The sequence below is a fragment of the Sapajus apella genome, unplaced genomic scaffold (genome assembly GCF_009761245.1).
Source record: "Sapajus apella isolate SASKATOON/1434 unplaced genomic scaffold, GSC_monkey_1.0 scaffold13, whole genome shotgun sequence".
NCBI classification, from domain to species: Eukaryota; Metazoa; Chordata; class Mammalia; order Primates; family Cebidae; genus Sapajus; species Sapajus apella.
Genome location: NW_022436953.1, coordinates 13,256,430 through 13,274,557, shown reverse-complemented (window position 1 = coordinate 13,274,557; position 18,128 = coordinate 13,256,430). Strand labels below are relative to the sequence as shown.

Genomic DNA, 18,128 nt, shown 5'->3' with positions numbered 1-18,128 from the left:
AGAAAAATGAACAAAAGTGAAGACGCTCGGCAGCACTGTGCCTCTTCCCTGCTTGCTGCAGAGAGAGGCGAAGCGGACCGGCATTGAAGAGCAGGCCCCGCTCTGGGCGGCAAGCGCCGGGTCCGCGAACTCCAGCTCCAGGCAGGTGGGCGGGGCCCGGGGTGGGCGGGGCCGCGGCGCCAGCGTACGCCACCGGAGGGGGCGTGGCCTACCAGCGCGCGCCCGCCCGCTCTCGCGCTTCCCTCGCGCCGGCCCTTCCGCGGGTGATCAGCTGGTCTGCGCTGCCCTGACGTGGGCTGGGGCACGTCACCGCCGAATGGCAGCCTCCAGAAAGCCACCGCGAGTAAGGTGAGGGCGCTCCGCCGGGAGCCGGCGTCCGGGCAGCGTGCCGCTCCTACTGCGCGGCCGCGCTTGTGGCACCCCGGCGGGCAGGGACCCGCGGGTGAGGAGCCGGGCCAGGCAGTCTGGCAAGGGCCCCGCTCGCCGGAGCCCCCGAGCGGGAGCAGGGGGAGGGGGCCATGAAGCCGAGCGAGATCCGGTTCGTTTCTGGCGGGTTGGTGGGCACAGGGGCGGCCCGAGCCCGGTCCCTGGACGCGTGTGCCGTGGAACTGCTCCGCTCGGCCCGAGGGGGCGGTGGCCGTCACCGCCACTGGCCCGCGGGAAGGCCCGGCTGTTGGAGGAAGCTGGCCCCTCCTCTTGCCCGGGGAGGTGGGCGAGCCCCTGTCCTCCCCTCTGTTTCCCAGGAATCTAAACCTCAAGTTACAATCTCCACAATGCCGACACCTGAAATTCTCTCTACTGATCTGTCACTTCCACAAAGACGGTTGCGGGCCTCTCCCCACCCAAACGGTTTCAGAGCCTGTGTCAGGGAATATTTTGGTATAACCTCCAGGAAAATCCCCCCAGTAGCGTGCCCTGGGCCCTTCTTCGGCACCAGAAGGTGAGAAGGATAATTTCCTGGCCTCAAGTTAAACATGTTTTAGTTTATTCTTCTTTCACAACCAGGGTATACTTATTAGAGCCTCTGACAAAGTGGGAGATGGAGAGAGGTGTTCAGAGTTCATAGAGGCCACAGACCAGACTCCCTGGCCATCCCCAAAGGGTCACCCACCAGCTATCCACTTGAGACATAAATGCACACACTTTGCAGCATGGCCAGGCTTTCTTGCTGAACACAGACCATGGCTCATGCTTGTGTTTGTAAGTAGGTGGGTCCCAAACCCAACTTGACCCGGACTTGCCCTTGCCACAGCTTGTTAGGGGTAAGCAGAAAAGCAGACCCACCCTGTGGAAGTATGTGGGGAGGGGTGAGGAACTTTCATCTGGAAAGAGCTTTCTGTAAGGGAAGTGCTGGAAATGGATCAGGCAAGTAGGTAATGATGAGTTAGGCTGTAGGCCCTGGGTGGCCTTCGCGGGTCAGGGTGATCTGTGCTAGATTTACAGAATCACAGCCTTTTAGGAGCAGAAGAGTCTTTTCCATCCCAGCTGGTAGAGTCTTTTTACCTCAAAGGAAAGTCCAGTGGAAGGCTGAGAGAGGGGAGGCCACTTTCCACAGGTACCTCCCTTACTGGTAGAATTTGAGTGCCATCCATTGTAAAAGTGAGCATTTCTTTCAGTTTAGGTAATGGAAACAACTCAAATTGGCTTAGGTAAAATGGGGTTGAGCTGGCTTCTAGTGTCTGAATCCAGGAGCACCACCAACATTGTCTTCAGACTTGGCTTCTCTTTTGCATCACTTGACTCTGATTTATTCAGTATCAGCTTTGTTCTCAGGCTGACTGTCTCCTTATGGCAGGTATGACAGCCCCAGCAGAGAAGTTGAGTCCTCCGTCCTAATGGAGCAGAAGTCCCTGATCTGATTCTCACTGGGCTGACTTAATTCTCCTGTTCATCTGTGAACCAGTCATTATGGCCAGAGGGAGGGATTGACCAACCCTGGGTTCCAGATCCTGATGGGTGTGTGGATAAGACTCCTTTGAACCCCTTGGGCTGAAATGGAGAGGGCACAGTTTCAAAAGGAAAACCAAGGTTCTCATCAAATAGAGGGATGGATTCTGGGTAGCCAAAGAATCCAAAGCATCTGGGTTGCTTACTTCCCAACCTTAGGGCTTGTTGCAGTTTACTCTTGTCTCATCCCACTAGGTGTGATTGAGCATCCCATTCTGTATTTTGCCCCATGCCGAACACTACACATGTGTGATTCCCATGGACTGGGGGTTGTGGGGATTGGGGGGAGGAGGGGTGGGGGTGGTGAGGTATTCAGAACACTGCCAGGATTTCTTTGAAAAAGAGAGGGAGAAGGCCTTTTCTAGTGCTGCCATAACCATCTTATTGCCCCTTACCCATCTGGTGGCTCACCATGAAGTTGAGAAGGTGTAGATTGAAGAAGTCCTGGAAAGGGTAGGAGTACTGATCTGGAAGTTGGGAGGCCTGAACTGTGGTTCCAGCTCTGTCAGCAGCTAGTTGTGAGGCCTTCAGCTAGTCATTTGATCTTTGTTTCTAGGTTTCCTGGTCTAGAGGAGGGAATTGAGTTGGGTAGTCCCTGAGGTATATTCTTCTAGCTCTAACATTTAATGATAATTGTGCTTTGACAGAGAATTTAAGAATTGTATCTGTCCTTATAAATAAGTGAAGGGTGGGTAGACCTTGGACTCTACAGAAACCAGGATATGACAAGAGCGGAACAGCTGTAGTGTTTAAGCTGCTTCGTGGCTCCTGTGATCCTGACAGAGAGGTGGAGGTGTTGATGCTCACATAGAGTTTTAGCTTGCCTGTCAGACCTGGTTTCTGGTCTTGGCTTTGCATCTACTGGGTTATATGGCCTATGGTAAGTTATCCTTATTTTTTCTTCTGTAAAATGAATGAATAGGTTTACCCCAGGATAACCATGGCTGGGCATAGTGGCTCATACCTGTAACCCCAGCACTTTGGGAGGCTGAGGTGGGAGGATCACTTGAGGCCAGGAGTTTGAGACCAGCTTGGGCAATGTGGTGAGATCCTGTCTCTTCAGAAAATTAAAAAAAAAAAAAAATCAGGTGGGTGTGATGGCACATGATTGTAGTCCTAGGTCCTTGGGAGATTGCTTGAGCTTAGGAGTTTGAGGCTGCAGTAAGCTCCCATGGTGCCATTGCACTCCAGCCTAAGTGATACAGCAAGACCATGTTTCTAAAAAAAAAGATAACCTTCCACCTCTGTAGTCATGTGTCTGAACCAGTCATTGGGATCAGTTACTTACCATCTTCAAAACTTACATATGAAGTAATGGGAAATTGGGTGGGAATGTGACTTGTATCCTTATCCAAGAAAGAGTTGTTATAAGACTTATAACAGCTTTATTGAGATACAGTTCACTTACATACAATTCATCTATCTGTTAAAATGTACAATTCAAGTTATTAGTATAGTCACAGAGTTGTACAACTATCACCACAATCATTTTAGGACATTTTCTTCATCCCAAAAGAAATCTGGTTACCCATAATCCGTCACTCCTCATTTTTCTCAGTCTCACCTCAGCCCTTGGCTAAGTTAGCCCTTGGCTAACACTGCATGTCTACTTCCTGTCTTTATAGATTTGCCTATTCTGGACATTTTGTGTGAATAGAGTCATATACTATGTGGTCTTTTGCATCAGGCATTTTTCCCTTAGCATGTTTTCAAGGTTCATCTATGTCATAGGTGTTGATTTCTTTTTATTGTCAAATAACATTCCATTGTATGGATAGAGACTTATTAATCCATTCAACAGTTGGGCATTTGAGTTGTTCCCACATTTTGGCTGTTACAGATAATGCAGCTATGTATATTTGCATACAACTTTTTATAAGAATGTATATATATTTTCAGTTTTCTTTATTATATACGTAGGAATTGTTTTCCAAAGCCATTATACCATTTTACATTCTTACCAGGAACGTTTGAGAATACTAATTTTTCCATACCCTCACCCTGTTGTCAGTCTTCTTTATTATAACCTTCCTACTGGGTGTGAAGTGGTATCTCACTGTGGTTTTAATTTGCATGTCTCTCTTTTTTTGACGCTGAGTCTCGCTCTGTCACACAGGCTGGAGTGCAATGGCACACTCTCAGCTAACCGCAACCTCTGCCTCCCAGCTTCAAGCGATTCTCCTGCCTTAGTCTCCCGAGTAGCTGGGATTACAGGTGCCTGCCACCACGCCTGGCTTATTTTTGTATTTTTAGTAGAGATGGGATTTTACCATGTTGGTCAGGCTGGTCTCGAACTCCTGACCTCGTGATTTGCCCACCTTGGCCTCCCAAAGTGCTGGGATTACAGACATGAGCCACTGTGCCCGGCCATTGATTTGCATTTCTCTAATGACTAATGATGTTGAGTATCTTTTCATGTACTTCTTGGTCATTTATGTACTTTTGCTGAAGAAATGTCTATTCAGATCCTTAGTCCATTTTAAAATTGGGATATATGTCTTTTTATTGAGTTGTAATAATTCTTTTTTTTTTTTTTGAGACGGAGTTTCGCTCTTGTTGCCCAGGCTGGAGTGCAATGGCACGATCTCAGCTCACCGCAACCTCCGCCTCCTGGGTTCAGGCAATTCTCCTGCCCCAGCCTCCTGAGTCGCTGGGATTACAGGCACGTGCCACCATGCCGAGCTAATTTTTTGTATTTTTAGTAGAGATGGGGTTTCACCATGTTGACCAGGATGGTCTCGATTTCTTGACCTCGTGATTCACCCGCCTCGGCCTCCCACAGTGCTGGGAATACAGGCTTGAGCCACCGCGCCCGGCCAATAATTCTTTATATATTCTGGATACTAGACTCAACAGATTTGCAGATATTTTCTCCCATTCTTTGGGCTGTCATACATTTTCTTGATGTTATCCTTTGAAACAAACGTTTTAAATTCTGATGAAGTCCAGTGTATCTCTTTTTTCTTTTGTTGCTATGCTTTTTGATTAGTGTCTTAAGTCATTGCCTAATCCAATGTCAGGCAGACTTATGTTTTTGCTTTAAGAGTTTTATAGTTTAGCTCCTAGATTCATGCCTGTGATCCATTGTATATCATATGAGGTGGGTTAAACTTCATTTTTCTTTTTTTTGAGACAGGGTCTCTCTGTGTCACCAAGGCTAGACTGTAGCGGGGCAATTACAGCTCCCTGCTGCCTTGACCTCTCTGGCTTAAGTGATCCTCCCACCTCAGCCCACCTCAGCCTCCTAAGTAGCTGGGACCATAGGTGTGCACCATCAAACCTGGCTCATTTTTGTATTTTTTGTAGAGATGGGTTTTGCCATGGTGCCGAGGCTTGTCTTGAACCCGTGGACTCAGGCAATCTGCCCACCTCAGTCTCCCAAAGTGCTGGGATTATAGATGTGAGCCATTGTGCCTGCCCTCCCCCTCATACCCTTTTTTTTTTTGAGACAGTGTCTTGCTCTGTAACCTAAGCTGGAGTGCAGCGGTGCTATTATGGTTCACTGCAGCCTCGACCTCCAGGGCTCAAGTGATCCAGCCCACCTCAGCCTCCAGAGTAGCTGGGAGTACCAGTGCATGCCGCTATGCCTGGCTAATTTTTGTATTTTTTGTATAAATGGAGTTTTGCTATGTTGGAAACTTTATTATTTTGCATGTGGATATTTAGTTGTCCTGGCACCATTTGTTGAGGAGACTATTCCTTCCCCATTGAATGGTCTTGGCATCCTTCTCAAAAATCAGTTGACAGTAAATGTGAGGGTTTATTTCTGGACTCTTAATTCTGTTTTACTCACTTGTAAGTCCATTCTTATGCTAGTACCACACTGTCTTGATTACTATAGTTTTGTATTTAGGTTTGAAATTGGGAAGGGAGAGTTCTTTTCAAGATTTTGTTCTTTTTCAAGATTGCTTTGGCTATTCTGGGTCCCTTGTGTTTCCATGTGAATTTTAGAATCTGCTTGTCAATTTCAGCCTACGAGCTAGCTGGAATTTTGGCAGGGAATACATTGAGTCCACAGATCAATTTGGGAAGTACTGCCATCTTACCAGTAGTAAACTTTCCAATACGTGACCATGGAATAGCTTTCATTTATTTAGGTCTTCTTCAGTTACTTTCAGCAGTCTTTTTTGTTTTTAATGGTGTACATTTTGTACTTCTTTTGTTAAATTTATTTCTAAGTATTTTTTGTTTTTGATGTTACTGTAAATGGACTTTTCTTAATTTCAGTTTTGGGTTGTTCATTACAAGGATATAGAAGTCAAATTGATTTCTTTAAATATTCGTTTTTGTATCCTGCATTCTTGATGAACTCAGTTATTGGTTCTCATTTTGTTTGTGGATTCTTTAGGCTTTTCTATTTTCAAGATTATGTCATTTGCAAATAGAGATAGTTTTACATCTTCTTTTCTAATACGGATGCCTTTTGTTTCATTTTCTTACCTACTTGCCCTAGATGGAACTTCTGGTACACTGTTGAATAGAAGTGCCAAGAGTAGACATCCCTGTATTATTCCTGATCATAGGGGAAAGCATTCAGTCTTTCAGTATTAAAAATGATGTTAGCTGTAGGTTTTATAATACCCTTTGTCAGGATGAGGAATTTTTCTTCTAGTTTGCTGAGTACTTTTATCTTGAAGGGGCATTGGATTTTGTCATGCTTTTTCTGCATTTGTTGAGAAGATCTTGTAGATTTTGTTCTTCATTCTGTTGATAGGGGCTATTACAGTAATTGATTTTTCATATATTAAGCCAACCTTGTATTTCTGGGATAAATCCCACTTGGCAATGATGGTGTATGGTCTGTTTTATATTGTTCTGGATTCAGTTAGCTAGTAGTTTGTTGAGGATATTTGTATTTATATTTAGAAGACATATTGGGATGCCTTACTTCTTTCTGAAAGAATAATATGTTTGCCCTAGGTAAGAACTTCTCATTCTGTCCAGTAAAACTAAAGTCACAGCCATATGAAACCAGATCTACAGTCATTGGTAAAGCTGTCTAGTTACCTGGTTCTTGCCATGGTGGTAGACTGAGCTAATGGGGCCCTCTCTGTCTTTACCAACATGTATAATTTAACATGTAAGTTAAATTATAACTTAATTAACTTAGAGTTCATAGCTGAGTAAAATTCAAAGCCTTTTCTATGACCCACAATAGGCCCCCTAGTGCCTCTATGACCTTGTCTGTAAACCACTTACCTCCCCATCCCCTGATACAAACACACTGCACTGGCCTTCTTGCTTTTCCTCAGGTACACTAGTCATACGCCTGCCTCAGGGCCTTTGCACTTGCTATTCTTTTTTTGGAATGTTGTTCCCCTAGCCGTTCACATGGCTTGCTTCCTCACTCTTTTTAAGTCTGTGCTAAAATGTTGTCTGTTACCAGAGAGGCTGTCCCTGGCTACCTCATATGAAATCATCCTTCCCCTTACCTTCTTGATGTTTTCTTCTCCTTGCTCTGCTTTACTCTTTTTCACAAAATGCGTTCTTATTAACTGACATACTGTGTACTTGTTTTGTGTCTGTTGCCTTCTCTTCCTTGTCCTCTCCCCAGTCTTCCTGCCTTGCCCCTTGTAAATTTGTTAAAGTCACAGATCTTCTCTATTTTGTTCACTGTTGTGCCCAGAATAGGGCCTGGATTATGGAATATTTTTCAATAAATATTTGTTGACTGAATGAACTTGAAAGAAAGAGAAATCTTCCAGTGCCAAAAATTTAGAGGGAACTTAACACCTGAATGGTATACTAGTAACCTGAGCCTGCGAAAGTTATCAGATGCAGGTAGAGACCTCCATGCCTGGTGTCCAGGGCATTAGACTATCCCGATATGGGAACAAGAAGTTTGTGTGCAAATCTTCCAGCTAAGAAATTAATGTGAAAGTCTTAGAAGCAAACAATAACAGAACTGCTTGTACAAACCAGGACACATCACATTCTTAAAGATAAATAGCCTCTATTGAAGATAAGCTCTTAATAAAAGATCACAAAGTACAGAAGGAATGAACCACCAAGAAGGAGGGGCAGCAGACTCAGCAAACATTGAGGGTTACTCTCCCAAGATCTATTGGAAAGTATGGGAGAAATTATAGAATAAGGGCCTAAAATGATAAAGTTGTGAAGAGAAGGCATTTTTTCAGAGTGAAACAACAGGACACCATAAAGAAAGAACAGGGAGATATGAAAAAGAATCAACTAGAACTTGTATGAGGAAAAAAACATAATCATTGAAAATAAATCTTCTTAGTCTAGTTAAACTGGAAGTTAGACATAGCTGAAGAGGATTTATGAACTGGAAGCTAGAGCTGAGAAAGTTTACCTGCAATGGTGATGTTTTACACCTGCAAGTTTTACATCAGACTTTTATTTATTCTGCCACTGATATGGGGGTGTGAGTTCTTCTGACTCATGTAAGAGAACTGCTGAGTTAAGTGATGCCCTCTGTGACTGAGCCTTGCTACGTTTATTGTGGTCAAAGTCTGCAACTTCCTGTTCTTTCTCTCCTTAAGGGCGAACCACCAGGATTTTCAGCTGAGAAATTTAAGAATAATTGAACCTAACGAGGTGACACACTCAGGAGACACAGGTGTGGAAACAGGTAATAATTTTGTCTGGAAATTAGATGGACTATCTGAAAAGGATTTGAGATCTCCACCCACACCCCAGGTTGCATGAGAAGAAGAGGGTAAGGAATTAGTAATAGATCATGACTCGGGGGTGAGTATCTGGAAATTAAAAATCATTTTGTTTTTTTGGCTTTCTGGGTGGTTGGTATATTTACCATTTTTTTAAGGTAGTAAGTTAAAGAATTACAGCTTTTTTGTTTTTTCATTTTCCATTTTTGTAGGGATGGTGGTGGTGGTGGAGGAGGAGACAGGTTATTATTGAAAATGTTCTCTATTTCATTAATACAGTCCATTACTGATTACCGTATAAATTAACTTTCAACTTTGATCATAAAATTGCAAAATGAGAAAAGTTTATAATATATTATTGTGCTTTATAAATTGAGTGTGCACTTAGGAAAGTCTTTTGGGAAATGTTTCTGGACTATCCCTTCTCCCCAGAACTGGTTAATTGTCTGATGGGTTACCAGAAACCTGAATTCTGAAAAGTGGTGTATTAACTGTATTTCTGTTCTGTGTAAGCCAGTATTGTTCTACCAACTACTCAGGAGAGCCACTTTTTTTTTTTCTATCTGACTGAAAAATTGATTTCTTGTAAGAAACCATGCCTATCTAATCTCTATTTGGAACATCAATGCTATAATTGTATGCAGTTTTAGATCCTTTTCTTTAAAAAATATAGATTTATCCAACACATTTTGGTCCATAGTAGGAGGTAGCAGAGGAAGGAGGAAAAAGAGGAAGTAAAGAAAGAAAAAAAGTGATGGAATCATCAAATTTAAAGTTGGAAGATAACTTCTTTTTCTTTTTGTAATATATGAGGAAATAGAGGTTAGGGAGCTTCAGTTGCCTGAGGTTGTAGATCCCAGCTGGAAACTGGAGCTCACTTGTTTTGCTTCTGTTGGTCTTAGAACACTTTAAGCCTCTATTATGTCCCCCAGATAACATGGTGTAATAGAGCATGGACTTGGGAATTGCATAGGCCTTCAGTCCTGGTTCCTGATGATCCAGCTGACTTGGGCAAGTACTTCACTTCTTTTAACTCCTGTTCCTTTATGTGTAAAATGAGAATAGTGAAACCTCCCTTGGAGGATTATTGTGAGAATTAGTCACTGATGTATGTAAAGCCCTTAGCCTCCCTCAGCTGTGCAACAGAGAAACAAACCACTACCTCTAAAACTATTGATGCTGGAAGAGCATCTGTGCATGTGTTAAGATGCTGAAACTGGAGTAAAGTGGCCTCTTCCATTCTTGTAACAAGACATGTAGGAATTCCAGCTGGTGCTTCAGATCCAGATTCAAATATTTCTTGAGCTCCTGCAGTGTATTAGATGCTGTGCATGGTGCTTTCACACACGTTATCATGTTTAATTTGCCTGGCCACCAGTGAGGTAAGTATGGTGTGCTTTTCATGTACAATCAGTGAAAAATCTTGTTTGTGATAAAGGCTGAAGATTTGGGAACTTATTTCTAAAAGCAGACCTATATGTGTAAGACTTTTAAGTGAGTCATTCTTTGTAAGGCAGAGTTTGAAAATACCTGCCAGTGTATGGGCTAATGTTTCATTGTGGAGTAGGCCTGTTGCTCTTGGTTTCCCACTTCTCTGCACACTTTGCTTAGCTCTTGGCTGTTTCTAACATTTCTGAAAAGTCACAGGATGTGGAATGAGCAGATGTCATAATACGGCACCTTGCAAGAGCGTACCTTTCTTTTTTCACTGAGGATTCATTACTATTTATTGAGTCTGAAAAGATCATAGACAGAATGTTGTGACTTTCATTTAGCCATCTTTCAATGAGCATATGTATATGTTAGGTATAGATAGATGGATACAGAGGTGACATCATCCCTGCCTTTAGGAGAAGTGGCATACACACCTGTTACACCATTTATCATATTGCATTTATGGTTACTTGAATGTTTAACTCTGATAACATTAAACATTTACGTTTGTTATGTGCCAGGTACTGTTTCTAAGTGCTGTACGTATAGTAACTCATTTACTCCTTATAAAAATTATGAGGGTCATCAGCTGCAACTTTCACTTCCTCCGTCTTGGCTGCCTTTTCAACCAGTGCCATCTCTATGGCTGGGACTTATATAATGCACCAATTTTGTTCTGTCCTTAGCTCCAGCTGCTCACCCATTCAATTACTTTCATTACCTGTTGTCCTTGTGGCTACAGCTGCCTCAGCCACCAGGGCCCCCTGTATTCACTTCACTGGTGGTTGCCTCACTGCCTCAGCCATTGCCCATTGCTGCCTTCTTCACCTCCACTGTTGCTGCCACTGCCCCTTACCACATCCTAACTATTAGTTATAGTATTGGGACTTCTTTCATCATGTCTGATAGTGATGATAAAGAAGTGGCTGCATTTCACCCAGAGCATGAACCAAATGTGATGGGCCTGAAGAATGAGGAAGTAGGAAGAGGGAAAGTGTTGAATGTCGAGGGGGGCAGGTAGCATTGTGGAGGGGAGAGTCACAACTCAACTTTAATAGAGTGACACTGATGAGGCTGATGATGCTGTGGGGGTCTAACATGCCAGTCACGAGGGGAAATGTGATGATGTGATGCTGGTGGTGATGACCAGGAAGCAGAGGATGTTTTTGACCAGATCCACTTTGTCTTTGTTGGTTTTTAGTTTGCAATTGAAGATTTTGTGCTCATCATTGGCTGTGTTGACTTTATTGATGGAGTTAGTGACGGATGATATTGATACTACAATTAGCACTAAATAGCCAGTCAGTGCCACCAAAATCCTTAAGTCAGGATGTCCCTAAATAGAAGGCAGATTCTTTTTTTTTTTTGAGATGGAGTTTCACTCATGTTACCCAGGCTGGAGTGCAATGGCGCGATCTCGGCTCACCGCAACCTCCGCCTCCTGGGTTCAGGCAATTCTCCTGTCTCAGCCTCCTGAGTAGCTGGGATTACAGGCACGCACCACCATGCCCAGCTAATTTTTTTTGTATTTTTAGTAGAGATGGGGTTTCACCATGTTGACCAGGATGGTCTCGATCTCTTGACCTCGTGATCCACCCGCCTCGGCCTCCCAAAGTGCTGGGATTACAGGCTGGAGCCACCGCGCCCGGCCTAGAAGGCAGATTCTATAAGGAAATAAGTGATCTTGAAAGAAAGTATATTGAACTCTTAACATATATTTGCATTTTGAAATTCCTGAAGCCAAGGCTCTACTCCAGACCAGTTAAGTCAGATGTTCCCCAGACAGTTCTAATGTGCAGCCATTGTTGAAGTACTGCTTTTAAATAAAGAAACCTTCATTTTTGCTTGGCTCTTTTAAAGAATGATAACTTGCTCAGAAATATGGTTTGAAAACATGATAAATCTATTCTGAAGTTCCTGAAAGATAATCAGAGTAAAATTTTTTGATGCTGGCAAGCTTGTGAGATCACAATAGACTTTATTTTGAACCCCCAATGGAGGTGTTGACCTATAAATTTGGATCAGACTACATACTTCTGATCCCTTTCTCTGATAGGTGAGAAATTATAGGCCCAGTAGATTAGACAAAAGAAAGGATAGCTGGATGCGGCATTGTATACCTGTAGTTCCACCTACTTGGGAGGCTGAGGTAGGAGGATTGCTTGAGTCCAGGAGTCCAGCCTGGACAATGTAGCAAGACCCTGTCTCCCCTGGGGGGCACGGGGGAAAGAGTGTCCCTCTGAGCAATATTCAGAAGCAGCTGTAATGCAAGGAACATGGATATGCTTGAATTATGACTAGGACAGTTTCCATCGACTCTTCCTTTGAATACTTCTCTCTTCTGAGACTCCTGAGATTAAGCCCTAAGACCTGCTGTTGAAGTTGGCCTTGCTGCAGATGATAAGTGGGGCACTTTTTCTATCTCAAGATCAGTATGGTATCCCATAGGGGATTCTATTGGAGATTACCATAGCAACGGAGGCATAGAAGCCTAAGGTGCTGGTGATGATGAAGAGGTAGAAGCAAATGAGTATGTTAAAGAAAAAGATCCAAAAAAGGATCTATGCCCAGCAGGGTTTAAGCTACAACAAGTCAGGATGTCAGTCCTTGAAGATCACCTCATGTAATTGCCTTGATTTAACTCTGCATTACTTATAGAATTGTACGTTACAATGTTTTTGATTAAGCAAAATATTTTTATTTGTTAAAAAATGAGTTGGCAAACTCCAAAACGCCAAAAACACCGAATGAGATGAAATCGTACGTCTACTCAAAACCTGCACACAAATGTTTATAGCAGCTTTATTCGTAATTACCAGAACCTGGAAACAACCAAGATGCCCCTCAGGAGGTGACTGGATAAGTGGTGCATCCAGATAATGGACTGTTATTCAGGGCTCAGGAAATGAGCTATCAAGCAATAAAAAGACATGGCGGAACCTTAAATACATATTCTTAAGTGAAAGAAGTCAATCTGGAAAGGCTACATATTGTATCTAACTATATGACATTTTAGAAAAGGCAAAACCATGGAGACAGTAGAAAAGCTCAGTTATTGTCAGGGGTTAGAGGAGAAGGAGAAGAACGAATGAATAGGCTGCCTGTGCATAGAGAATTTTTAGGGCACTGGAAGTACTCTGTGTGATGCTATAATGCGGGATACATGCCATTATATGTTTGTCAAAACCCATAGAATGTATGATACCACAAATGAACTCAGGAGTAAGCTATGGACTTAGGGTGATGATGATGTATTAATGTAAGTTCATGCATTTTAACAAATGTACTACTCTGGTGGGGGATGCAGATAGTGGCAGGGGACTATGTGCATGTTGGGGCTGAAGCTATATGGGAACTCTGTATTTTCTGCTCAGTTTTGCTGTGAACATGTAACTGCTCTAAAAAATAAAGTCTATTAACCCTAGAAGAAAACCTAGGCAATACCATTCAGGACACAGGCATGGGCAAAGACTTCATGACTAAAACACCAAAAGCAATGGCAACAAAAGCCAAAATTGACAAATGGGCTCTAATTAAGCTACAGAGCTTTCTACACAGCCAAAGAAACTATCATCTGAGTGAACAGCCAACCTATAGAATGGGAGAACATTTTTGCAATCTGTCCCTCTGCCAAAAGGCTAATATCCATAATCTACAAAGAACTTAAACAAATTTACAAGAAAAAAACAACCCCATCAAAAAGTGGGTGAAGGATATGAACAGACAGTTCTCAAAAGAAGACATTTATGCAGCTAACAAACATATGAAAAAAAGTTCATCATTACTGGTGATTAGAGAAATGCAAATCAAAACCACAATGAGATACCATCTCATACCATTTATAATGGCCATCATTAAAAAGTCAGGAAATAACAAATGCTGAAGAGGATGTGGAGAAATAGGGACACTTTTATACTGTTGGTGAGAGTATAGATTAGTGCAACCATTGTGGAAGACAGTGTGGTGATTCCTCAAGGATCTAGAACCAGAAATACCATTTGACCCAGGAATCCCATTACTGGGTATATACCCAAAGGATTATAAATCATTCTACTTTAAAGACATGTATACATGTATGTTTATTGTAGCACTATTCACGATAGCAAAGACTTGAAACCAACCCAAATGCCCATCAGTGATAGACTGGATAAAGTAAATGTTGCACATATACACCATGGAATACTATGCGGCCATAAAAAAGGATGTGTTCATATCCTTTGCAGGGACATGGATGAAGCTGGAAACCATCATTCTCAGCAAACTGACACAAGAACAGAAAACCCAAAACCACATGCTCTCACTCATAAGTGGAAGTTGAACAATGAGAGCACATGGACACAGGGAGGGGAACATCACACACTGGGGCCTGTTGAAGGGTTGGGGGGCTAGGGGAAGCATAGCATTAGGAGAAATACCTAATACAGATGACGGGTTGTTGGGTGCAGAATACCACCATGGCACGTGTATACCTATGTAACAAACCTGCACATTCTGCACATGTACCCCAGAACTTAAAGTATAATAATAATAACAAAAAAGGTCTATGAAAAATGAGTTGGAAAAACTCATTATTGTACTTTGAATTCTAATAGTATAATTTTGTGCCAGTATGTGGGATATGGTGAAATATGTATGATCACGATTCCATAATTGGCTCCTTCTGAAGTTGTTTTGTTATGTGGACTTTGGATGACAGTTATGATATTTATCAGAACATTAACTAATATCAGTATTAGTTGAGAAAAGGTGTTTTCTCAACAAAGAACCAGCTAAAATGGTTAAGAGAGCTTGCATCATCTGTGCTTCCTAGTGAGTGTATGAGACTATCCCTGTCTATAGATATAGTTGGAATAAGTTTAAGAATGTCTAGTGTGACCACAGTTAACATCCTTAACATTTCATTTTAATTAGTTTTATATTTATGTCCCTAATTTGTATTTTCTAAAGCTGGTGATTCCAGCTCTGGTTTTATTTAAATGATAGACTGCCCTGAAGCCTTGGGACTTCTTGGGGCTTAGTTTGGAAACCTTGTGTCTCATCCACTTTCTATACTTTAAAGAGGAGAACACAGAGCATTGAGGCCCTTGTCCCCTTCTCCCTTGCACAGCTGGTTGATATTAGGTATTCACCAGAAGACAAGACTTTTGACTCCTAGTGCACTGAACTTTCTTCTCTAAATCTGTAATTGGCTATTTAACAAAAGGTTTATAAAACATACTTCTTTTAAAGCAGTCACATTTAAAAAGCAGAAAAATATAAGAAGAAAGCAATTACTCCAAGTTTACTTACCCAAAGGTAACCAATGTTAACGTTTGGGTGACTGTCCTTCTAGAAACTTCCCTCTGCATATATACATACACAACTTAAAAATATAAGAACAATCTATATGTGGTTTTTTTTTTTTTTGTCTTCTGTTTTTGATCACCCACAAGTGTTGTCTAGGCATTTTTCCAAATCAACTATGTAATTCTTTTCTACGTCTGTGTAATTTTTAATGAGTATACAGTATACTGTTGTATGTATTATAGTTTAACTGATCATATACCTCGCCTATTTTTTTCTACTATGAACAAAGACACTTAAATTTCTGTGTACTTGTTTATCTCCTATTCTTGAATAAAGTTCTAGAAGTAAAAGAGGAAACCAGTTAATCTGAAAATGGTTAATAGCTAAACTTTTCTGGCCACAATGGCTATTTGGAGGTAGTATTTAAGAACTGTGACCATTACTGTTTCTGGCAGCTTTGGTCTTGGTCTGGTGGTGGGGTGGTCAGGTTGAAGACCTAACTGGGAGTGGGGCAGAACGTGGAAGGCACTTCTCTGTGGCCCACTTTGAACTGGACATTGAATTGCAGGGGGCAGGCTGGTTTTGAAATAAGCTCTCCTGTTGTTGCAGACAGTGGAATGCCTCCAAAGGTGACTTCAGAGCTGCTTCGGCAGCTGAGACAAGCCATGAGGAACTCTGAGTATGTGACTGAACCTATCCAAGCCTACATCATCCCGTCGGGAGATGCTCATCAGGTACTGCATGGAAATGGACTGGTGATGGAACTCTTCAGCCTCTCCTTTCTTTTCAATCTTTTTTTCCCCAGCCCTAATGTGTTTGTAGGATTCTAATTGTCAACCTATAACCAGGCATGTCATCTAGGGCTTGCTGTGGGGAATCTGTGTTCAATAGGTCTCACTGAATGCTTGTGGATTGGCCCTGGCTTCCTTGATTCCAGTGACTTAGTCAGCTTTCAGTAAACTGTGGAAGAATTAGTGGGCCAATTTAGGGACAGAAATTCTGGACCTTTCTGTTGCTGGCATACTCCACATCTCCTCTTCCACACCTTGTCCCTAGCAGAATTGTTTGCCCTGCCTCTCTTTTGCCCAATCCAGGAGAGTTGGATTTGGAGAGGCAGAGACCTCATGTGATAGGGTTGACAGGCAGTAGGGTGAAAGGATTCTAGTATCCACTGTGAGGTCATTGAGTCAGCAAGTATTTGAGTGCTTACACTGTGGTTATGGTATTGTAGGGTTCAAAGATGAACTTAATATTGAATGTCTGCTGTCACTGGGGTTATGGTTTAGTGAGAGATGGAATAATATAAAAGTGGTATTCTTCCATAGAATTATCTATAAGTATAGTTTCCCCAGCCTTTGCTTATGTGTAAGGCCCTAACTATGTTGGTATTAGACATGATACAGAGATGAAAATTGTTCCTGGTTTTAAGAAGCATACAGCTTAACAATAGAGTTTAGATGTCTATGCACATACCTCTATTGTAAGGTAGAATGTGGTAAGTGCAATCAAGAAAATCTGGACAGAGGCTGTGGAAGTTTGAGGGCGAGAGGGGACGATGATGAAGAGCTTCATGGCATAGGGGAGGCATTTGAATTTGACCTTGAAGGATGGGTGAAGTTTGGGTAAATGGGATGGGGCGGGGGAGGAGGAGAGAGGTTCTAGGTAAAAGTATTAATAGCAGCAAAGGCAAAGAAACAGGGAAGCTTTGCGTGCTTTTCAGAAACAATGAGGTAAGTTTCCCTGGCAAGAGCCCAGGGAAGTAAAAAGCAATAGTGGAAAATAAAGCTGTTGTTATAGGATTCTTCAGTTGCAGGTAACAGAAACTGCCTCAAGATACCTTGAGCAATAAAAATACTTTATAAGGATTCAGAGGCAGAGCCACCACATTGGCACAGCTCCAGATTATGAATGGTGCTTTCAGAATTATGCATGTCAGGGCCTCAGATAGGGTGTCTTGTGGAACCTGAGGGCAGGAATGCAGCAGGCCCTCATGAAGAACTGGGACAGGAGGGTTTTCAGGTCTTGCTGCATATCAGTTTCTCTTTTTCAGCCAACTGGGAGGGTCATATAAACCTGGCAACACCTACATTTATATCTTTTCCTTTCTTACTTTCAAGATACCAGATTGAGCTAGAACTTTAATCCCCCAAATTCAAAGTCCGGCGTCAGAAGTTAATTGGCATATGTAGCAACTTAGTTCTGCTTGGTCCTGGTTACTCTCTGTGTGTGCGTGTGTGTGTGTGTGTGTATGTGATGTCATGTGGTACAGACATGAGTAATGAGGGTAATGGGGGGCCACCAGTCCACCATGTTGGAGAGGGTGGTAGATGAGGGTATTTTTGTAAGTTGAATAAAGATCCCGAAAGATGTCCATTTTGGCTGGCTGACTTCCTCCTTCCCAAAGGTCCTAGTCTACATGTTTGCGACAATGTCAGGCCTGTATTAACCGGGGAACAACCTCAAGATTAGATCTCTGCCTGGAGACATGGATTTCCAGGACTTAGGAGCAAATGAAGGGCTGAAATGAATAAGCAAAGGGATCGGCTATTTGAGGCAACGGCATAAAGTTTAGGATACTTTGACGTTTAGAATAGCATTCCCCAAACTGTGTTCTGCAGCATTCCTGTTGTGTCTTATAAGATGGTCTACAAAAACAATATTTGCTATTTGAGAAAATAGTGAAACGAGCTGAACAGTGGTTTTATTATTATGGTAAAAAATGCATAATATGACATTTATCATCTGAATCATTTAAAAATGTACAATACTGTAGCGTTAACTATATATGCATATTGTTGCGCAACAGATCTCTAGAACTTTTTCATCTCG

At 42.3% G+C, this 18,128-nt stretch overlaps 1 protein-coding gene across 3 annotated transcripts in view; it reads left to right on the top strand.

Moving 5' to 3' along the window:
- The first annotated feature begins 207 nt into the window (after positions 1-207).
- XPNPEP1 (X-prolyl aminopeptidase 1) overlaps positions 208-18,128 on the top strand; it is a 58,305-nt gene continuing 40,384 nt past the window's right edge. The window contains exons 1-3 of one of the 3 annotated variants that reach the window (XM_032281561.1): positions 208-348; positions 8,454-8,542; positions 15,909-16,033. In XM_032281561.1, coding sequence (XP_032137452.1) covers positions 317-348; positions 8,454-8,542; positions 15,909-16,033 — 246 coding nt within the window. In that variant the 5' untranslated portion in view covers positions 208-316. Of the gene's footprint in view, positions 349-8,453; positions 8,543-15,908; positions 16,034-18,128 lie in introns of those variants that run through there. The other 2 variants (XM_032281562.1, XM_032281563.1) reach the window with 2 other exon arrangements.